The sequence below is a fragment of the Egretta garzetta genome, unplaced genomic scaffold, assembly GCF_000687185.1.
Source record: "Egretta garzetta isolate BGI_Z169 unplaced genomic scaffold, ASM68718v1 scaffold306, whole genome shotgun sequence".
In the NCBI taxonomy this organism is placed as follows: Eukaryota; Metazoa; Chordata; class Aves; order Pelecaniformes; family Ardeidae; genus Egretta; species Egretta garzetta.
Window position 1 is genome coordinate 2868187 of NW_009260131.1, and position 25029 is coordinate 2893215.

General features: G+C 34.9%; 1 protein-coding gene across 1 annotated transcript in view; it reads right to left on the minus strand.

Annotated features, from left to right (window-relative positions):
• The window catches only part of USP34 (ubiquitin specific peptidase 34), a 139101-nt gene that overhangs the window by 89391 nt on the left and 24681 nt on the right, over nt 1-25029 (minus strand). The window contains 5 exon segments of the mRNA XM_035896988.1: nt 197-289; nt 383-464; nt 8624-8685; nt 13880-14072; nt 21690-21757. Of these exon segments, the coding sequence (XP_035752881.1) occupies nt 197-289; nt 383-464; nt 8624-8685; nt 13880-14072; nt 21690-21757 (498 nt within the window).

The following is a 25029-nucleotide window of genomic DNA, read 5'->3' on the forward strand; positions in this document are numbered from 1 at the left end:
TAGCCTAGGTGAATTCTTGCATCTAATGAAAGAACAGTAATTGCAGCAGTTACCTAACTTAAAATTTTGGTCAGCAAAGCACTGAGAGAGACAGACAAAAAAAAGTAAAAAACTCAACTTTACAAATATAAAATCAGCTTGCCATTTTCTGGGGTTTTTTTAATCATTCTTGCAATTATAAAAATTTTATATATACCTGTGCTGCAGCCCAAATACAGTCTATATGTTGAGTACTAAGTCTCCCCTCAGCTGCAAGAAAATTCAGAATCACTTGGCACTGTTTGATGATCTGCAAAGTGAGAACATATTGAGGAAAGATTTACTAGAACATGAAGTTACTCCTCCATGTTTATACTAAAAATAGTAATAATTTTATACAAACCTCAATATGTAAATTTGGTCCAAAAATGTGCTCAACTACATTGTTGCTGATAAGCCAGTCTGCAAGCTCTTTTGCAATTGACCTAGAGATGAAAAAAGAGTGGAAACATATGTAAAATTATCTGCCTGTATTATACACACTGTGCTCTTCCCTAGCACAGCATGTCTTTCAAATTAATATCTGTAATGGTAGTAAGCATATGAAAAGTTTTTTGAACATGAAGCATACGCCACATTCATTCATTCAGGTAAAAAGCAAACGATTTCTGTATTTTTTTCTTCTTTAGCTGGAAGACTAATGCCAAATATCAACATTTTCTACTCACCCCTCTGGATCACTAGCAAACATGTAACCAACAACTCTACCAATTTTATCAGTTAATAGAGCTCAACAAGACCACCTGCAGACCACTTTCAAAGACCTCATGGGTAAGATTTTGCTAAACATCGCTATTTAACTCAAGTTTATAATGAAATTCCAGAACTACTCAGTTCACAAATGTAGCTAAATGTGAGAGTGATAGAAATTATTTTTTAAAGAAAATCTCTTAAATATTTTTAAGGTTCTATGTTTTACCTGGTCATACTCACACACATGTAGCATACAGATACTTGAAATTTCTCATTTTGTCTCACTCGCAACAATAGGAAACTTTACCCACTGCCAATCCATAAGCAAACATTCAAACAGAACAGCACAAGGAAACTGAATTTTCTAAAACAAAAGTTGAACTTCCAGAAAGGACTGCCCTGTCTAGAAACTAGTGCATAAGCTCCTTTTTATTCCTTCCTTTCAAGCAAATGTTTGTTTACCCAGATTTTGGCACCAGAAGCAATTAGAGGATATCATAGTATTTAAAGCACAGCCCGTAGTTTAAATGGCCCTGGAATAAAAGCTCTCTGTTTCACAAGGAGGAGAGGATGGGAGGGAGGGGGTGTCTTAGAGGACTACAGGAAGAATTATTTTTACCACTGCTATCTGTGTCACATTTATGGTCACTATTAAAATTCCAGGATTGCCAATCTTTACCATCTGCAATAAGAAAACAAGATTCTTAAGGTAAAAAGAGACTGCCTTTGTAGGTTTTCCAAACAGGATTCACTTTTCCAGGGCATGTTGCCAGTTCTTCAATTGTTTTGAATTGCTTAATCCCTATGGATGAACTCAGCATAGTTCCTGTAACTCGACACACACCATTCCTATACTGTCCTATTCTAATTCCAGGACATGGCTAATCAAATATTCTTATACTGTTCAAAGGAAGATAACATACCCTAAGACTTAAGTAAAAACCAGCTTGTCAGGTACAATTTACTAACAGTATCATTTATGGCTTATTAATAAATTATTTCTCATACTGTTAAGTCAGTTTGACGGGGTGTCTGCTCAAAAAGGGATGAAAAAGATAAGCCAGATCTGTTCCATGAAACCAAAATCTACTTAACTTCCTACAGCCTCATTTCAAAACAAAACCAAAACCCAACCACCACCCCAGCACCCCAAAGATGCCTACCCCAAACCAAGCTTTGGAGCATGCACATTACAGACCCTTTCAGGATTCTGTCTAACAAAATCTGAAGACAGACCTTTACACACACAAGCTGTGATTTTGCAGATTTTACAGCTAAAGGAACTTAGTATTCATTTGAACATATGCTACCAGTCTCCTTTAGCAACACACGTGGCTCTAAAAAATGCTCTTATCCACCTGCCTCCATGCTGACAAGCACAAGTGACCACAGTGGCATTGCCCATATAGCTCAAGAGACTATAGGTCTGTTACTTTTGATTTTGTCAGAGATATTACAGATTCATCTTAAACCACAAGTGCCCAACCCATCCTCTGAAACCTGAATACAGCATGCAAAAAAGTTCCTTGAACTTATGGCCTATTCGCCGCCAGCTCCTTCTTATGGCTTCACATTGCTTCCCCTTGCTGTGGGCAGAACTGCTCCTGCTACATGACAAAATACAAGCAGAAAGCCTCATAGTCTGCGTTTTGCACATATAAAAGGTAGACAGATCTGATCACATGAGTGAACGTACACCCAGTAGATGCAAGAGACCTGGATGGATGCCTTTCTGGTTATGAAATGTGAAAAAAAATCATTGCATATGGTCCTCCATAAGAGGCAAAAGCCTTAACACCGGAGTTCTAAGTCAATGGAGGTAATTTTGTTCCAGGACCACTTAATTTCTTCTTGGATCTGAATTTTTAAACCTGTAGCTTTCAGAATGAATCTCAGATAAACACTGCTAGATTCACTAGGTGATGTTAATATGAAAGGACATACTGCTCAGTATGTCTCTTAAAACCGAATACTTCTGCTAGTAGCACAATGGCCATTAGACATTGTATCCAGAGTCATATGTTGCATTTTAGCTACTCCAAAGAACAAAAACTCTCTTACAGAGGGAGTTCCTTCACATTTTACTAAATGAGTGTGGCAGTTCTCAATCTCTAGTCTGCAACATTTTTCTTCTGAGAAATAATGGATTATTCTTTTGAAAGGATGCCTTTTTTTAATAGATGTCTTCTCAGCAGTAAAAAAACTCTTTAATCTACTGGTGAGCTCAACTGTGATAAAATGATATCTCAGATTTCTGAAGGTAAACATTCATTTGATATGGATTTGTTGAGGATGACCAAAAGCAAGAGGATCCTTGTGAAAGGCAGAATGCAGCTTTTGTGTTTCCCCAAGAGATTTGTTCCTCCCAGAAAGTTTTGCCGAGGGTACACCAATCACTAAATACTGCCTTTTTAAATGACAAAGCTATTACCAGCACTAAATATTTTGTTCGCTGATATACTATGAAATATATTTATGACAGCTGATTCAAGGATTCACCAAAGAAAGCTAATTTCAGTGTAAATGAAGTATGTCTGACTTTATTTCCTGAAGGCTTCCATTTCAGGAAAGATTTTTTTTGTCTGGTGGTTTCCCAGCTCCTTAATAAGTTTCCTCACTTTCAAACAGAGTGAACATCTTCACTCACAAGCAATTCCAGAACTTGATATAAATAAAAATAAACTGCCAGCCTATGGATAAATTAACCTATGGTTTAAGTTTGCATATTGTCATTTATCCCATTTTTACTCTAATAATTAATGACAAAAAGCCTAGAAGCCTTGAAAAATTTCAGATACACTCAAGTCTATAAAAATGCACTGAGTTGCCCCAAATAAGTAGGACAACCTAGAATAATTTTTAATAAAAAGATTTAAAGTACAATTTTCAATATTTTTCAATGAGGTTTCATTTTGATTTCTACCTATGTTAAAATTTCTTTCATATAGTCTGTATTTTTCATAATTCAAAACTATTTTTTCACAGAGCAATTTGAAAACTATTATATGACTATTACTATACAATATCACCACAATTCAGGCAACTTAGCAAGAACACAATTTACAGTAAAAATATGCTTAAATTTTCTTTTAAAATAAGTTCTTCAAAAGTTATAGAAAAATTTTCCTCTTTCATACTGAAGGAAACAGTGAGAGTGAAAAACATGCATTATGATCAAAGCATAGACGTGCTTTTCCCTCTAACACAAAAGTAGCAGTACAAAGAACGTTTTTACAAATTAGAGATCTAAGTCATACAGACCTTAGAAGTAAGAACATTCACCTTGGTAATAGCACATATTAGCTATTTTTCATGCATTTCGTAATTGGGATAGCAAGAGGAAAAGCAATTTAAAGCACTTGATACTCTCTATACGCACGTATTCTGGGTGAGAGGAGGAGAAGAAAATGCAAAATTGAAGGCAGCATCTACTCTAGTTTAATTGTCTCTAAATCTTTCTCACACTCGACATCTACACAGCATATTGGGCTATATGATCTCTAGACTTAATTTCTCCCTAGTCTTATTTTAAATCCACTGACAATTCAGGACTGTCAAAAGTAACTGTTTTACTTCCAACAAATGAAATTCCAAGTACTATTGACATTACTTTCCCCAGGCATTCCATGAAACTGTGGGGAAGAGTGAAAGCTATGCAGGTTCTGATATAACCTGATGTTTGTGAATTGTACTTAGGAAAGGCGAGTACTAGAGCTTGAATTTTGTTCGTTATTGTCAATAATAACTATCTGGAGGGAAACTACGGTTTATGCATTTTCCTGGTAGGTCAAAGAATGCCTCTCTAAGAGGACTAGGTTAAAAGTCCTAGAAACATTTTAATCTATGGCTGTGATGCAACACTTGGTAGCCACATGATGACCCAGATCCAGGAACAAATCCCACAGCAAAATAACAGCCCCAAAGAAAACCTTATTTATCCAATCAGTCAATTCCCAACACAATTCACCACACAGCTACAAAACCACACCAGCTCAGTACTGGATGAAATACAACAGCAAGTCAGCAACACCACTGAAAAATAAAACATAAAAACTTAAAAGAAAAAATTTAGAAATGTAACAAGCAGCTTGCAAAGGATGAAGACTTAACATTTTTTTAACAAAATCACTGAAATAGCACCTACAACAGATGGGAAACACTGATCTCAACTATTTAGGCTAAGAAATGCAAAGAGGATCTAGCAGGCACCTTCCTAACACACATTCAAGCACACGTTTTTGTTTACAAGAACACATTTTCTTAGTTGATGCTCCAAACCCACCACTCTAACATAATCTTGAATATTTACCAAACTATTGTGTATGCTACCAGAAAGAAACACTAGTGAGCTGAGTGAAAAACTTTACTACTATTTTTTTTCAGAGAAAATCTGAAAAGATCCCTGGAATGTGGAATAGAGAGCGGGGAAGAGGCGTTTAAATGATGCTGCCACAAATTCAGTTGGCGAGCTTAGACAAAAATTGAGAAAGCAAGAGTTAACATGAGCTAAGAGAACAGTGGTGAGGGTGAAAAGCAATACAAAAATTGCGGTTTAATATCTCAATACATAAGCAAAGAGAGGGAAAAGAAAGGAGAAGAGATCTTTCTGTTCACAGGTGAAAGGAATTTTGGACACCTGAAATTATTCTCTAGGAAGCTTTGTAAGTGAGGGCAATCAAGTTTTTAAATGAGGTGGGAAGTCATCTCAGCATCAACCTGAATCCTGAAACTCAAATTCTTGGCTGCCTGCCAAGTGAAGAGCAAAACAAAATACCTCTTTACACATGTTATTTCCACAAGCTGACAGTGTCCTCATTATGGAAAAAACACCACTTTTTCCTCTTGTGGTCCAAACAGCACAAAAACCCCTCTTTCCTTCCCTGAAAGGCATGATCATTTTTCACTGACATCAGCAAAATAGTTTTAGGAATCACTATTCAAAGACTTGAAGACTCTTCTGTTCAGTCTCATTACTTTTAGCTTCAACAGATTTCATACTCTTCAGTACCTTAGATTGCAAAAAACTTGATTCTATTTTAAGAGCCAGGAATAGCTAAATTAAAAGTGTATCTCTGTGGAATATGATGAAGTTGAGTCACTGAGACATTGCACACATCTGGACAATACGCATACTCAGTCACCACAAACCCTCAACCCTAGAGAAGACAGTCAAGTAAACTAAATCTAAAAAGACATACAAATACCTACAGCTAGCAAACAGATTTCTCTGTCTTAGCTTTCTACTGCTTTCAGGTGCAAATTGTGAAATCCAGTGTTTTCCTAGACAGAAGATGCTTTAGTTTGTCCTACCATGGAAAAATTTGCAACCACGCAGATAAAGGTGGGAAGCTACTATTGCAAAATATTTGCTAAAAAAATCCTGATCATACTTCTAAACAAAAGGGGAGAGCTAGGACTAACTGACAGCTCTTTTTAAAAAAAAAAATAATTAGATACCTCCCGCAAACCCACCTTATCAAGATAGAGAAGGAGAAATCCCAAAGGTTGACAGTTCCAAACGCATCTGGAAAAGTCAAAACACATAACGGGGATGACCAGACATAATGCAAAACATCTTCCTTTGATAAATCTGCAGAGGCTACAAAGGTACAAAATAAATCTTAGACTTCCTTTCTCCACTAAGAAAAGAAAATAGGAATGAAAAGCTTTCCTTTTGCTGCTCATTCAGTCACGGCCAAGTCTGTAAGTGCCTTCTCATCCAAAAATTTCTCATGAACAGAGCCTCTAATGAGAGGGAAGCTTTGTACTGAACAAACTGTAGAACCAAGACATTTTCCCCATCCTTCTGCAGCAGCCTTTTGTAGTTATTTGGCTGGAAGAAATCAGTGATTGATTTCAAAACGTATCTGAAGATGAGCAGCAATACTTGATACTGATTTATACCCAACTTTTCAGGTAGAACACCAGAATGACTGGAATTCAGATTAAAAAAAAGCATCGCACACTACAGAAGTGGAAAAGAAGGTCTTCTGTTCATGCCGCGTTCCTTTCAAATGACAGGCTGTTTACAGATGCCCTTGCCAAGGAAGTAATACCCCAAATGAGAATTTGACAATTTCCTTCAGCTTTAAAATAACTCCGATGTTCTTACATAGTACATCTGCTCTTCTGCAGGGAAATTTAAGCACCCTTCTCTTTTTCCCCTGTCGATAACTTCCCTTTTTTACATTTGACACAGAAAATCAGTTTTTCATTAGGTTTAACTGGCAGAATAACTTCTTGATCATGTTCCTTAATTAGTTACTACTAGTTAAAAACTATTTCATTCTCAATGGGTTTCAGAAGATAAACTAACCAAGAAACACATCAGTTTCAGATTTTCAACATAAAGGAAGGAAGGAAGAACAAACAGATAAAATTGAGGTTTGGCAGTCCCAGTGTCACAGCACACCATAAACTGGCAGTACAATATTGAAAATACTCCAGCCAACCAAGCCACCTCACATACTCAACATGTTACGCTCTTGTAGTATTTACTTCCACTGCTACAGAACTACAGGCTTTGGAAAAAACCCAACACTGCTCCCAGGGCACAAAATATATAAATCAAATTTATATATAAGTATATATTATGTTAAGTAATAAATGTTTGATTACATTTATTGCAATAATACAAATTTTTTGAAATGTACATGAGCTTAGCGACACTACATTTAGGTTTCATCAGATCATAGATATTTGTGTCATACTTGACAAGAATTCTTTTACTTTCTTCCGACACTAAGTATCAAAATTTACTTTGAAATAAATGGATAGCATGGATTCATGTTCACCTATTGATTTAGTGACAAAGGACAAGAAAAAGTTGATCACAAGTGGTTATTTGTTTTGTATTCTCATTTTCCCATCTTTATGGAAGCAAAACTGCCCTAGATTCTGATTTTTTATTTTTAAAATACCAACCTACTACCATAAATTTCGCTTCAAATACTCAAGTTGTTATTTACATGAAATCTACAGTATTGCAGTCTTGACTGCTGCCAGATTTCAATAAGCAGGTGTTATAATAAAATAGTCTGTAATAAAACTACCCAGACAGAAAGCAAGCCAAGTGCTGCTGTAACAGACTTCTCATTAATGAGCAAAAGACAGTGGAGAGTGTGTGACTGTAGTGAGACAGATACGCACGTAGATACAACCCCCAAGATAAATAAATGTAAAGAGTGTATCACAAGTAAGATCCTAGATATTACACACTTTGCCTACTATTTCAAAAGAACAGTTATTTCAACTACCTAAAGACATACTTTTGTCTAAATTGTAGACAGTTCTAACAGTAAGTTTAGAGTTACTACAAAAATCAATACATTTCCTCACTGGACTACAATGCCACACATGAATCTTCTCAAAGATTTACAGGAGTCCCCTTTAGAATTGTTAAGCACACCTGAATTATACAAATAAAGACTTTGAAGAGAAACCATGAAAAGTTCTAAAAGCATAGCCTCACGGACTCAGTGGAAAACTAACAAAAAGGCTGGGAGCCAGTGATGGCAAGACAATTCTTGGTTAACTAACCAGGAGAAATGAGTAGATGGCAAAAATACTACTTTGATATTAATTAGTTGGTTCTTATTTATACATCGCAATGGAGACAATGGCCCGCCTACAGGTATTTATTATTTCAATATCTGTATTTTTCTAAAGGTTACCTTGACTCTAACTTTTAAGACAGTAAAAAATCCAGAAACATTTATAAATATTTTTAAAGTTACCATTTAAAACCATTTATTAAACCCTTGGTTAGAATATTGGTAATAAATGCCTTGGGTTATCACTACTCCCCACTGTGCATAATCCATAACAACAATACAGAAGAACTGCAATCATATAGCGCACTTAAAGTATTCATAATAATGTTCCTACTTACGTTTCTGTGTCTGAAACTAATGACTCATTATTACACACATCATTGAAGGTATGAAGTTGGTTCTATAGTTAGAAAAAGGAAGAAAAAAAATTAAAATTTTATCTAAATATTTTGTGAGGTATTTTTCTTACATTTAAAAACAGCATTAGTGAAAAATTTTTCTAGAACTTCCAATGATTCTAAATAAATCATTTTGACAAAAATTTGAACAGGCATTCTAGAAGGCAAGAGGGATCGATTTTCTTTTTTAATCAACCTTTCTATCACTAAGGCAATTAATGATGTTACAAAACTCCACCCACTCCAGAAATCACAACAAGGTGTGTAGCATTTACTTTGCACATAGATTTTCATGAGAAATGAAACACATACTCTGGAACTGATATTTGAGTTTCCCCATTATTGTAATGCTTATTACCACAGCAAAGATTTCTTTTGTCACATTATCAGTGTTGAAAGTCTACAAAATTGGAGAGTGAAAATGAAGTATTTTTGTATAAAATGAAGGCTTGAAAGGTATCTGAACAGATAAATTCAAGACATCCTAGAGAAAAGCAAAGCATGTTAAAGGTTTACATCTCTTTTTGATCCTTTTCCTTAGCATCAACTTTCCAGATCCAGAGATGGCTCTGTATCCAATTCTTTGCATGTACATAACCTTTTATAAAATATTTAAAATTATGTAATAAAACTTGTCATCTTGTTTTCAGAAAAATTAAAGATGCGGTAATGTGAATTTTTGACATTCAAATTAAACTTGTTCCATAACTTCATCAAAACATTTACTCTTTTTTTTCTTGAAACAAGTCCGGTACACACGCTCTGCAATTTGGGTGACAGCTAATCTCCTGCAGCCTTTATACAGAGATTCACTGGTGTCTAATCTCAGAAATTTTCATGGGAAAAATGTTTTTGAAGAAACAAAATTGAAAATACGCATTAAAATTAGTGAAACATGAGAGGCTTCATTACACAATTATTAATAGATAAATTATTAATAGATACTTTCAAATAAAACCTATTTAGGAGTGGAAAAACACATGAGCAGAACTTCATGAAGAAATTGTTATGACCAATTAGAGCTGGGTCAAATAAAGAAGTGAAAGTCCACTGACTTTTCTGAAAACTTACCCCCCAACTGAAAATGTTTTGGAAGGGATCAATGAGTGAGAGTATTGGACTGTTACTATTACAAATTTTAAATCCATGGTCACATTTGATCCTAATTTCACATAGAAAATCCTTATCCAAAGGAATTCTGCCAAAAGGTGTTCTTTTTCATACTGTAAAAATTGTTTGAAAATTCTAGCAATTTCAACTGAAGTCTTGGAATTCTGACACAACAGCACAATACAAAGTACACATGGGATTATGTTGTACCACCTTATTCTCACTTCCTAACATTTTTTTCACTTCATGTTTCATTACCATGAAATGTCAGAGGGAATAAAATACTTTTACTTTTTTTTTTACCATACATGAAACACTGTGAGAAACTAAAGAGGCCTGGGCCCAGACACTCAATTAATGTAACACAAATGTGTTAGTTATGATGTACAACAGAGGTATAAAGTCTCAGCAAAGAAAGCTGAGAATAAAAAGGCATCTCCCTAGCTAACCTTTTGTCAAGACCCAGACATCAAAGGTAACTAAACTTTCTACACAGGAAACCAATATAAGAATAAAAAATATGCACTGTTCAAGTTTTGCACTGAATTTGTTCAGGAAAAACCTAACAATGCTGCATTTGCATTTTCACTAATGCACAGAAAAAATAAAAAGGGGTTGGAAAAAATTAAAAAGGAAGGGTGGCCAGATCAGTTATGAGTATTCATTTTCACATACTTAAGTCCATCTGTAACTGAAAGGACAGAAAAACAGACAGTCCTGTTTGTGAGGGAACAGGAGAGAAAGAGAGCATTTTGGAGCTAAACCACCTCAACAGATGACTGGGAAATGAAATCAAAGGGAAACAATGTAACAACAAAGGTATATCTTGGTTTGTATTTTGCTGTTCTTTTCTGTAGCTATTTCCAACTTCATATGCAACCACTCAAGCTTCCACTTTGCTAAAATTAACTTTCATGTGTCTGTCTTCAACCTTGTTTTGTAAATAAGAACTTTAGTCACATGATACGACACATTATGTATATGCTCCTCTTCAAGGGACGTGAGTCTATACTTGGTGATAAGCAAATACAATCCCTCTATGCCATACAGCACGTATTCAAGAGGTTCCAAGAAACTTGAAAGGTTTAATTTTAGGACTGGTCATGTTAGCTGTCAGACAGGAAAAAAAAAAAAAATCTCTTGGCAGACATAAATCAACACCTCCGTGTTAGAAGACATTCATCTGTTTAGATTCACTGATATTTTTGGTTAAAGATTTCTGTCTCCACGATGAGAGCAAAAGTACATTTATCTTGCAAAAGGAACAATCAGGCAAGCCACAGAAATTATTTGACTAAATCTATTTTAGTCTTGATTTTGTGAGTTGAAATTAGAATCTGCACCTGAGTCAACTTTCCGTACGAATTTTCAGACGAAACTTTTCTTCAAAATAAAGTATATATTGAAAAGTTCACACTTCAAAATATTTTGCACATAATTTTGCTAAAAGTTTTCTTTTAATCTTCACATCTATTTGCTAAATGAAATGAAGAATTGTTTCAAGGCTTAAATGCTCAACTTTTGGAAAATGAAAGTCCAGGAAAGGAAAACATTTTGCAGTTGCAGGTATGGTAGTTCTAAAGTCTTGAATACAAAACAGGAAGCTGAATTTGCGTTGGTTGGGAAGAACATTTCAGTGAAACTATTTTGTCAAATTCTAGCCATCAAAGACATGAACAGAAAAAAGAAACTTCAAGAAAATAGTCGTGAAAGTGGATCAGTAAGAGAGAAAGTTGTGTGAAAATACTAACGAAGCTGAACTCCATTACATCTTTGTAAACACGTCTTTGTTTGCAAAGAGGACAGAAAACTTCAGTGAAGGGGCAGTCCAAATTTCTGTAAATCTTGGTTCAGATTTCACAAAGTTGCAGACCTTGCAATTAAAATTGTTCCAGGCCAGGCATACAAAACGAAATAAACCAAAATGGTTCTCAAACTCAAAAGTCAAACAAGAAAAATGAAAATATGCTTCTTCCGAAAATATTTTCATAAGACCTTTAAAAAGAGAAGAGAAAATTTCCTATGCTTTGAATGAGAAAGAACAATGAATTCTCAGAGTTCCAGAGCAGTTTTAGAGACCATTCATATTTTAAAAAGACACAATAACTTATTAACAAACAATATTCTGGGTTTTTTTACAAGCTAAAACCTGTTTTAGTCTAAAAAGACATGTCATTTTTACAGTCATATTTATCAATCATAACAGGTCAGAACACGTTTTAACTATTTAAAATTGCCCAATTTCACACTCCCTTGAATGAATTTCATGTCTGAAAAAAACCCAAACTGATGCATTCTTATTTTCAGACTTTCTTTTGGTAAGCATACACAAAAAGATATACATTAGTAGTTGAAGAAGGACAACTGTACAAAACCAAAGGAAAGTACTTAAATAAAAATCTAACGTAACTGGAAGTATGCAAACACTGAAAATTTACTTTAAAATGAACAATACTGAAAATAACATTTACCAAAACTGTGCAGAGTTTAAAAAAATAAAAAGGAAATTAATTTTATGCCCAGTTAATGGCCATATTTTAAAACATATCTGCCAGATACTGTATCTGTAACTGTATCAAGCACATGGAGATGAAAAATCAAAACAAAAATATATGCTATATTTTCACCTAAGATTTTATCAGCTCTCTGAAGTTTTCTTATTACACAAAAAAGAACCCTGAACATTCACTTCACACTAATTAATCATGACAGAAGATTAGAATTCAGGCACTGAGTATATCATATGTAGCACTTATGTAAAGTCACATAAATTACTTATGTATATAAATTATATTTACAGTAATGAATATGTGCTGTCGCTATTTCTTCCAAAAGTTAACTTCCTCTGTATCTTGCTTTAGCACCTCCACTGAATGAACAGCATCACGTTTGCATTCATACAAATGCAAAACTGAATGGACAATGCATTCAAGTCCAGTTAATGCAGTTACCCTTAGAACAGCATTTGATTAATGTAGTTCACAGTCTTTTTTTTTTTTTATTTTTTAACTTAGTGGGTCACATATCTAGGTAAATTAAATACTTACTTTGGTGAAAAATAACCAATATCTTGACTGGAAATACTTACAGGTTACTTTAAGTTGTCATTTATTAAAAGAATTTAAATACTTCTATATTTAAATATAGCGAGAAGCAAAATCAAATTTAAGTAACCTTGTATTTACTGACAGCCAGTGATGAAGAGAGTCACTGAGTGACGCTATGTAATCAGAACAGAGAAGGCCAAATCCGTTCAGAAAGTACTACAAAACTTAAGGAGAACATGTTTGTTTATTCTAGTATAGTTTGTTCTTGTTCACTATTTTGTGCATTAAGGCAAACATGACAATATGAGCTATAAATCTTAAATACAGGATTGTCAGAAGAAACACAAAACTGAAAAGGCTCAGATGAACAAAAAAGTTCACTTTTGACCACCTATACAGCTGTCTCTATGGCAAGAACACATACGTAGGAAGCAATGGCAGACAAAAGATACACAACGTATCTTGACTGGTGCAATGCGGAGCATTTCCATGGGAAAGAGAAGGGTGGGGCTTTTTTGGTTTTAATCTATTTGATGCTATATATATTTATGTCTTCAGTTCCATCTTCTGCTAATTAATGCAGAAATGTGCTCTCTTGAGAAACAGACTATATACTAAACAAGGAAAAAGAGGTACATACAATACAAAGAAGCAGCTAATTACAGTAGAGTCAAGACACTGTAAAGGTAAAAATGAAAACAGATTGAAAGCCTTTGTAAACCACAAATATAGCCATGTCAAGGGACTTTGTTTCAATATAGCTGTCACAAAACATGGTTATAAGACAGTTTTGTTTAGCATGGTAAATTGTTCAGGGAATGTGTTACAGTTCCATATGCTGCAGACAAAGCCATCACTTGCACTTATCTCTCAGTGAACCCTATATTCACAATCATTACTATAATTTCCTCAGACTACATATAAGAGGATTCTGCTGTTTTCACACATTGAAAAAGCCCCCCAAACAAGTCCATAACTCATAAAACACAAAAAGAAACATTTATTCTAAATATTATTTATATTTTTAAAAAGTTCTTACTGTTATTTGACTCAGCCCAGCCAATCTCATTGTTAGAGTTGGAGACATGAAGTATTTAAATGCAAGATCAAGACTTTCTTTATCAAAACACAAGGCTGTATCCAATGGTTCTTTAACTGTGCTCCACATTAAATCTGCCATGTTCCGGGCTGCACTCTGTCGCAACTCCTGGTCTGACAGTTTACATAAATACCTAGAATAAATTACAAATGGAAGAAAAAAAGGGTATGATTCAAACTAGAACATTCCTGGAACACCATCTTGATTATAGCAAATATGTATTTCCAATAGCTGTAAGAGTACTAAGCCTTAAAATACCACTATCAAAAGTTGGCAACAATAAAAAAAGGAAAAACAGAATTATACAGAATATTTTAAAACGTAAATAAATTTCTTATTTTAAGATTTCTTTCATTCCACAAAACAACAGGAAACCCATGAAATTCTTTCAAAATGTAGGTTGGAAGCACTGGAAAAAGTGCCCTCTCCAGATAGTTGCATCACATCTATTTACTTGATTTAAAACTGAACTGTCGCAATCCCCTCAACGTATTAATATACTTTAAAACTGAATTTCTGGAAACAGTGTCAATGGACCACAAACAGCATGCCCTGACAGTGAGAATCAGCTGAAGATGAATATAGCCCTTTTAGTGGCCTCAGACACAGAACAGAAAAAAATTTTAATTGTGCAATCACGTCCTGATACAATTAGAGTAAATGCAGTACACGCACATTTTTTCTGCCATAACCATATGCCATCTGTGCTTGTACATCAGTACTCCCTGTGCCACAGCACTGCTTTCGCAACAGGTTAGTACAGGAACACGTGCCCAAGTTGTTTCTTCTATTGACAGTAATTATCATTTTTAAGGGAGTATGAGAAGCATCACCAAGAATCCTAGGAATCTTATAGAGAAAGCAAAAATGCTAAAGAATTTTAAATAGCTAAGTTCCTCCTACTGCAGACATCTTAGATAAGGGGTCATCTAATCACGCACTGTGAGTCGCAATAAAGATAACATCCTCTGCAAATGGGAGGCAGAAGAAAGAATCATTTATAAAAACTTACAGAAGCTAGCGCAACCTTACTTTTACCTAAGCAACTACAAGAGCAAGATATACCAAGAAAATCCATATTGAAATGCTTGTAAGGTTCACATATAAAACACTGACACTGTTGAAAATTTCTTCTAAACTAAATGCATAAGAGAAAAATGTTGAAACAAGCTTTCCTGAGCTTATTTTGAAGCAGTTAAAGATTGCACAGTGAAAGGTACATACATACAAGGTTGGCATAATTAATTTTTTGTGCTGTACTTCAGCATTTTGAAGTTTCAACTACATCCAAAATAGATTTAACTACACAGAAATGCGTTAAAAATCCATTTGTTTGACAGCCTAAGCCTGGATCTATCCTTGGAGACTGGCCAGATAGATGCATGAATCTTCTAAAAAACACAACTTAAACTACACTTAACTAGATTTATGCACCATTCCTTTCCATTTACATCATATAAACATCAGTAAATAAAAAAAAAAAAAAAAAGCGGCAAAAATACAGGGCCTGATTCTTATTTAGATTGAGGCCCTTTTACACAGCTCTTGTGCAGAGGCCTTAAAATAAACACACTTAAATGCTACTTAACATTGTCAAACATAGAAAAGAGACTTCAGTGCAAATAACCATACAGACTGTAGATCTATGAGAGAAATCACAGAAAGTAAGGGTAAGACAAAAAGAGGACCATTCTGGGCCAAGGCAATCAGACCCTTCACTGTTATTAATTGAGAAATTTGTCTTCTCATGTGGAGCACTGGAAATCAGATCATGGCAAGAATGTAATGCTTCTGTTCTATGTTTTCTAAACAGAAGAAAAGTAGCAAGCAGAAAGGAATACTCATTTGGAAATGTTCAGCAGCAAAGTAGACCCAGTGACCTATCTTTAACCTACAGACAGGTGAGAGGAGTTGCACTCTGCTGAAAAAATGCATTGGTCCAAGTTACAAAACATAATAATCTCAGTATGACTATCAGTAACCTCAGACCATTATTTATCTCCCTATTTTCATATGCAAACTGTAATCAGCCCTGGTTCCCAAAGCTTTTCAAAGTTCGTAACACACATCAAGTTATACTCGATTGTTTTGTGAAGGATTTCTAATGATCTTAAAATAAATCCTATGATTTTTCTCATTCTCCACAGGACAAAGAGTGCTTATATGTAACAGAGAGGTAGAAATGGACACATCTACATGTACAGAAACAAGAGTGCTTTTGTGGCTTCACTAGATTTCTGTAACAGGACTTTCACCTGAAATGTTCCTCACGCTAGAAAGTTTGGTGAAGCAACTATACTCATCTAGTTTACACAACAGAACATTTTTTATTTTAATGCAACAGTATCAGTAAAAACCTACTTTAATTCATAAAATTCACACTACAACAACATTTTTAAAGTTCTTTCAGTGCGTTTACTGTATTTAGTCCAAGCCTGAATCAGACTTGTGTCATGTTTTCTGTATTATAATATCAAGAGACAGTGTTTTAAAAAAAATCCCACTTTGTAATAACTGAACCTACTGTGTAGGTGCACTTTCACAGCTACAGAAGTACTTCAACAGTATAATCTGTTTTGCCAAGGCCCTAAAGAAAGCTACAGAGAAAAGAACGCTTTTTACTCGTTAACCTTCACCCTAGGTTTTTTTAATGCAACTGGGTTATTCTAGCCAGGCACAGTATAAATGTAAGATCACATACTTGTCTTTACATGTAAAACCGCATCTACGCTAGAAAATTTATTGGCACTGCTACACTGGTCATAAATAAAATATGATCATATCTTTACTAGCAGGAGTAAAACTACACAAACTTGCAGTGTAGGCCAAGCCTCATTTTTATTGTGGAAAGATAGAGTGGCCTAAACCCATCTGTATCCGTAAACTGGCTCCATTTAATGCTTTTACCAATAGAACATTATTACTAACAAAAAAGAAAACTTTAGCTAGCACTATCAATTAACATATATCTTTCCTTATACTGACTAATTGTATATTTGCTGCATTGCCTTACATAAGAATAGTGATACTGGAGCAAGGCAAAAGGTCTATTCACCCCAAAATAGCCACTCTAAAAGCAGAGGAAAGATTTATCCATATATAAAAAAAAATGGATGGACCTATCTACTACTGTGAGTTCATTTATCTCTTTCTATTTATACTTTTGGCTTTCTCATTAATCTATGCCAGTTAGTTTCACAATTACATTCACATGAAAAACAATCTCTTTTCATTTCTCTTTAAGTCTGCATCCTGACAACTGTATTGAATGCTCTCCATTTCTTGCTTTTGAAAAACTGTGAATTATCATTCCCTATTTATTGTCTTCATATCACTCGTGTAACAGCCATCTCCCTGTCAAAAAAAAATCCTAGACTATGTCTCTCCTCCTATCAACATAATTTTTTATCTCCTACCTTCTTCGTCACCTTTCCTGTCCCCTAGGTAGTTCTGTTATTACCTCTGTGAGATGGAACGGTCAGAACTGTATATAGTATATAAATGAGTGATTCATAGAATGGCTTAATAATAGCTTCCATTCTGTCCATTAATTTTTTTTAATTCCTAAACTCTTTTTGAGTCTGAAGAGCATTAAGTCTTACAGGAATATATGAACGATATTTCAGGATCTGTGTAATCTAGTAAATCCGACATTTTTGCCTAAATGAGACTTTTGGAAAGAAACATACCTCTTTTTAGACATATACGTAAAGGATAGCCTATATACATATAGGACCTATCCTGACAGCCTGGCATACTTAAAATAATCGGTAAATATGTATTATCTACATTTAAGCAACACAAACATATAAATAAATTTTTTAAAACCCAGTTTTAGTCTACTGAAACTATTTAAATGTGCTGTATTTGGGGACAGAGAGAGTTCAGTTTTAAACGTGCAGTTCCATGTTAATGTAATGCTTACAATCACATCTTATGCTTCAGGACTTCAGCTACTCAGATGTGAAATAATCTTTTTTTCCTTAATATAACTCCTTTGGACCACAGCTGCAAAAGGGATATCAAGCAGAATGAGTCAGTGCCCCAAAGTGATATGAAGAATCCACTTAAGTGCTTGGCTATTGTCTCCTGACTTGCCTAGTCTTTGTACCTACAGCATACTTTTTTTTCAGATTGTTGAAGGAAATACTTTTTGCCATTGAAAACTTCAGGGCTTATTACTTGAGTTTTTCATAACATTTAGTAGCAAGGAGTGGTCTCGGGCACTCCCACAAAACCCAAATTCTTAAGAAAAATATTTTTAAGCAGAAGAGTAATTTGAATTCTTTCAGCTGCATTCTCTCTCACTTCCACAGGAAGTATCATGGATCAACAATTCTGTTTGGAGCTTCTACTTCCTCTGCATGTACCAGTGCCATGCTTATGCCCTGTGCCGAGACTGCACAGCTAAGACAGGAGGAACAGCCACTTGCAAGTTCCCATCAATGTGCTTTGAGCACAGAATGTTCTGTTTCTCCCTAACTGGGGCAGCGACACAAATCTTTCGTAAAAAATCTCTCAAGATCCGTCTTGAAGAGGGAGAGAGGAAAAAGGGAGGGGAGGAGAAAGGGTTAGAACCAAGTATGATATTGGCCAGTGTTAATGCTGCACACAGGTCTTAGATTTTACCAGAGGAACATTTAGTAGGTGATACCAACTGTGATGTCAAAGAAAGAAGAATTTTAGGTCTTTTTTTCCTTCATGCTACCCAGCACTTTTTTGTGGTTTATTAGAAGCACTTACAGTATCAGACATACAACTTTATCTCTTACTTCTCACAAAACTGGACTTCACTGCTAGTCTTTTCCTCTCTAAAGGACAGAACTATCCATGACACTTTCAATCAACAATGTTGCCACTGAAAAAAAAACCCATTTTCCAAAACCACCACTATTTATAGCTACTGCTCACTTGAGGCATTCAGTATCTGGAACCATGCAGAGCATCTCATCTCTGACCATGAGGTGGAATTCAGCTGGAACCAATGTCTTTTATAAAGAGACATCATCAACAACTTGTCCTCATAATTGCATAAGCTATGACTTATTTTCTTGAGTCACTTTGTCAACAAGTCTCTTCTTTTTTCATGAGAATTTTGCAATTTGAAATGCAGAATTCTAAGGTATTGGGATCAGTAAAAGCCTCCTTCTAAAGAGGTCAAACCCATTTTCCTTCTTTATTGAAAGGTCTAATTTTTAATTCATGTCCTTTATTTTTTTCCTAAACTGCTTAAAAACATAGGCCCTTTACAGGCAAGATATGAATGCTAGTGCTCCATTCCCCAGGCAGAAAATAACATTTATTAGTCTCTTTTTGATACCAGCAATAGGATTGTGTCCACGATCTTTGCAAATTCCAGCAGTGGTTTCCTCTACACAAATACACACTTTTCCATTCATCTACTCCTAGTAGAAATAACTGCTGAACAGGAACATAAAGGTTAACTTCATCTAATAAAAGATGCTGCTAAGATGCCAGTCAGGTGATCTCTCTTTCTGCTTATGCTGATCAGCACTCCAAAATGCAGTTCTTCCAAGGAATGTACATGAGCAGCAATTTGGACTAACAGTCAGTTAGAGCCCCAAGAGCTCATTCTAGACTAAAGCCCTCTCCAAGCCCTCTTTCTTACTTTGCATAGCAGCAGAAGCTATTGCAGGATTTGTTTCAAAGGTGCTGTGCTGCTGTGCCCAGGATTATGTTCGCTTTTTTTTTTTAAAACTAAAGTAAAAAGCAGATGGAGACCTAGAGACCCAAGCTGCTAAGACAAGATCTGTAAGCTTGACAACCACATGGGGTGAGCTGCATACATCAAGGAAGTCATCTTTTACCGAAGGCATCTGTGTTAACTTCTGTCCCATATAAAGGTATAGCACTAGAGATTATTTTTGTTATATGGCCTCCAAGCTTCATGTCCCACACCATAAGTGCATCTTCACAAAGCTTTGGATTTCATAATGTTGAGAAATCCCAGATCTCCCATCAGGATTCAGTTGTGAAAAACAGAAACTGGGAGAACATCCCCTTCCTTCTCTAAACTGCTAGTGTTTTCCATAGATGCCTCTGTATCAATATTACCATTCTAATTGCCATGAATGTATTGTAAATGCTAAGAACAGACATCAAGGGCATTATTTATGCCAAGAAGCTGCTGACAAATCACATTTTAAATCAGATGCAAATATTCTATGGGTAAAGAGGAAGAGATGAGGAAAACACAGGTAAAAAAAAAAATTTTCTATTCATTCCAGTGACCCTAATTACACCTACAGCTATAAAATAGAAAATGCTTTAAGAATTACAGGATGACAAGCAAGTGAGGATTAACAGCAAAGACTGCAGGCTGTGTTATTCTGTTTCACTCAAGTTCCCTCTTATCAGCCTATCTATAATTGTTGATCCTTCAATGCTCTATTTAATTTCCATCCATTGCAAGAAGATAGGTAAGGCTTGTAAACCAAATTCCCAGCTACACAACCAACCATTAATGGAATATGTACGGAGACAAGAACTTGAAGATCCTCTGCCTGTCCTTCCTAGACTGCTTCATGATTAACAATTACCTTTATAAGATTTCAAAGATAACACATCAGCATTAAAGGAGTGCACACGGCTGGACTGTAACTCAAGAGTGGTATGTTTTAATAAAAGATCAGAATACTCTGCTCTCTGCTGATACCATTTTGGTAGAGACCATGTAATAGTAAAATAGATCAATAGCCAAGCCAGTACTTAAATTTTTATGGTCAAAATCCTTTACAATTAAAACCAGAACATTTTAAAATATGAAACATAGTTCTGACCCTAATTGTTCTGTGCACTTTTTTGTTGACAGTGTAATTATTTTTTGTTAAGAGTGTCATATTATATTGGTATAGTTAGGACAATATAATCTGTAAAGGCACGTTTATTGCTATCAGGGAAGTAAGCTATGACCAATATAAGTACATTTCTAATATTACAGTTATAGGAAATCCAGAGCCTTGGAGGAGCTGTGGGCCCACACAAGAGCAGTGGTCTTTTAAGTTGTCTGCACCAGAAAAGTTTAATGTTGGGCCACTGGAAGGAGAATTAATTGCGACCACACCCCTCCACCTCCAGGCAGATACACATACACAAGATAATTTCCTCAGCAGCTCACTGGATTTTTCCTACTGTCCTGAGAAAGCCAATAAAAATAAATTGCTTGTATACTTAAATATCTTTATAAGTACTTTAATTTTGAAGTGTTTTTCATGATAGGCAGTTTGATATAAAGAAAAATCTTTGGGACTAGATATATTTAGATACATAAAAGTGCAAGCAGACTTTTGATCACACTTCAGTTCCTGCCAGCTGGAAATACAGAACATCAAAATGTGAAGCAGTATTAAAACCCGGTGAAACTCAATATATGAAATCTCAATGACTACATATTGCTCTTCTACTTACATTGTCTTGTTGCAAATTTTATGTAAAGTTTTATGAAGATACTGCAGTAAGTGAAACTGTATTACAATTGAACCTGAGACAACATGTCAGAATGGGGCTGGATGTCACACTAAAAACGCTATTAACAAGATTGATCTGATTGATACTGAAATCAGATGGATGTAAGGAGCTGCCCAAACTAACTCTAAACATTACCTTCACTCTCCTTGTTGAAATGATACAGTCAGAGCAACAACTTAACAATTAGAAGTGTATCAGCTGAAATTATAAATAGGTGCTGTCAAAAAGTCCGACAAGAAAAATTCTTAAATTAAAAATTTACCTGATAACATAAGTCCTAAAGGGTATAATGTGCTGCATGACAGCAGGGATGTGTAGCCATATTCTGATCTATAATGCAAAAACATAAATAGATAAAAATTTCATTAATGACATTTAATGAGAATGGTAAAAAATGAAATATTGCTGGTACATTTGCACATGCAACCCCACTTTAAAAAAAGGCTTCGTTGTTTTTCGTTCAACTTCAATTCTTTCAACTTCTTAATTTTTCTAATTTTCAAAGCTGTTATCTGAAGAACGTTTCTGTGATTTATAGACAGGAGTTGCATCTTTTCTTCTAGTCAATTGGAAAATATAAACTTTGTATAAAACAGATGTCTTGTTTCTGTAGTTTCTTCAGTAGGAAAAACTGCTACTCAGCCTTGTGGAATTTCTTTTTCTTTTGAAGTCTAGAAGCAAATGATTCCATTCTTTCTGTTCCTTGCAAATCTCTCCTAAATCAAGTAAAATTATTTGTCTTGTGTTGATGTTTTGCTTCTTAGGGCTTATACAGCCTATAAAATAAAATCATGCTTTATAATCAGTGTTGAGGCACATTTTTTTATACTACTATATTTACATTCCCATATTTACCATTCTGCCTTTACCACCTTTGCAAAACTGTACGCAGGAAGAAAATGTATGCAGAGAATAAAACCCCGAAACAGCTATTTAACACCACCGTGAGGAAAAGAAGACCGACCAAACTACTTACACAGGCAAAGTTAGAAGTTTCATCTGCATTTCAAAAAGGAATGCTGAGCCTGTTAAACCTGTTACAGGAAGACAACTACGTGCCAGGTAAGGGATCTAGCACAGATGAAACATCAGCAGCTGTTACTACTACTCCCATAATTTTAATCATGTGCGCACACAAATCTTGTGAATAGCTAACACCATCAGTCACTCAAAGCTGTCATGTCAATTTACATCTCCATGTCTGTTCTTAAAACAATGTTTAGTCTTTGCAACTGATGCAATAAATTCTGGCTAAGGACTAAATTCTCACCAGGATTTTGGAAAATTCTGTATGCAGAAAATCTGAATTCTCCTTGCCAGGACAGAAAAATATTAGGCTGTAGTAAAACTGTATAACCAGTATTTATTTTAAACATTTCTGGAATTAGCCAAATAAATTTTGAATCAGTTCTAGAAAAAAAAAATTTTCAGACTTACTTTTTACAATGCAACTAACACTACACAGCAACAATACTAACCTACTTTGCAAGACAAACCAGGCAAACCTTCACATTGCAAAAAAGACCACATTTGGAATAAGCTGCTGATCCTACTGGCAGTCTCAAGAAAAAAAATGCTAACATTCCAAAGATAGAAAGTGTAACTAGAAGATGCTTGTTCTAGAAACAGGAATTAAATAACATTTTGACAAGGAATTGCAAGGATGATGAAGATACTACTGTATTTACACAATTTGATTTTTAACACAATGATGTGCTCTTTTTCAAATGCAAGTATAAAACACAAAAGCAAATATATTCCTTTGTGAAATAAAAGTAGGAAACGTTTTTATAATTTTGTTTTTATAGCTTTCATTGTTCATGGTAAATTTCACTCTGTATTAAGTCAAACTTCTAAAGTCATTTCACTCATCGGTGAAATTATACACAACCTTCATCCTCAGAATTGAATTAATGGATAATTTCAAATGTTATAAATGAAAATGTAACTTTCACCATGAATTCAAATATGAATATACTGTATTATTTAAATAAAATTATATAAAATAACATATGTAAAATTACAGTAAAAATCCACAACTTTCATCATACTTTCTTTTGCTTCCACCTGCTTTTTAAGACAAAGTATTTACTCTATCTGTTCTATTCTCAAGCTTCAGAGGTTTTTGGTTTTTTCATTATTTGCTCTTTATCATAGATAATTCATTTCTAAAAGGCAGCGCATCTCTCAACAGTTTTTACTTCTGACTTAAGTTTTGAAGTTTCATACAGTAAAATTAAACCAATATTTTGGAAACCATCAGCATTATTTCAATTAATTCATGTCCACTGAGCAAGCAGTTATTCCTCCACAACACCCCCCCAAACTAAAATGATATAGAATGAAGTAATGGCAGGCTTTTTCAGTGAGGTTTCAACTCTCCACAGAACAAACTACAGGTCATGAATTTCTCTGCATCTGTTAGCTTTTTAAGGAGACCAACACAACATCAGGGAGTTAAACTGAGCAGATACCACGGAAGATGAAATATGGGAAGAAAGGAGGAACCAAGTATCTAACTAAAAAAGACAGCGAAGAAATAACCTAAGAAGGAATAGGCAGTCCTACCATAATACAGGTTGCTAAGAAAGCATCTTGCAGAGCCGTAGGCTGGAGAAAAAACGAGAGTGCCAACTAGCCAACTCCCTGTGTGAAGTAAATTGCATTATATTACATTTGCTGGCTTTATTATTACAAACATAAGCTGGTCTGACAAAGACGTACTCAAATGAGATTTGCTAGATAAAAAAATTCAAGGAAATACCTTTTCAATAATTTTCATGTCCTCTATATGAAGGAAACACCAGTAATCACAAACAAGTAGCTCAGTTCCCCACAGGCTTTACTAATTTGTGGTAATGGTCTTCTCTTACATGCACCTGTAGAGCGCACTTAATAAGATATTTGCCTGCTTTTATGGAAGAAACAGAGCAAATGCTTTCCATACCACTATGCAGCCTTGTCTACTAGAAGTCAAATGTTGTTAGCAAACGATCTCTTTGACACCAATTTGCTATTTCCAACTTCACCTATTCTACTTCCTGGACCTTACTATGAAGCCTAACTTTTTCATGAGAAATTGATTGGTTCATCCACACCACAATCTTTCTGAAAGTATTTTTGAAACATCTGAGATAGCAGCTAAACAACTCATCCATCTCCCAGACGTTAAAATAAATTCCAGCATGGGTATTTCTAGGAGTCTTTACAATAATGGCTACTTAACTGCCATTCTCAAGAGCTGGTAAGACTGTGAAAATGTATTTAAGAGTTTCTATACACTATGGTTCTGACTTTACATGTTGTGAACCAGTTAACAGTTGACATTGCAGAGCTGTTCACAGAGCTATGATCGACAGGGTCATTCATAAATTTCACACTATCTATAAATCCCATAAACTGAAATGCATTGGGATAAACCCAAGTCAAATTAGCAGAGTTCTTAATGAGATCACCAATATTTTGTTCACAAAAAATTGTGAATACTTCTTTTTGGTTTATTGGAGTTTGGTATATCATTTCACAGACAATCAGAAACATTTATTAAATTATTTATATTTACCTACGTTATATGAATTATATAGTGAGATTATATAAAAATA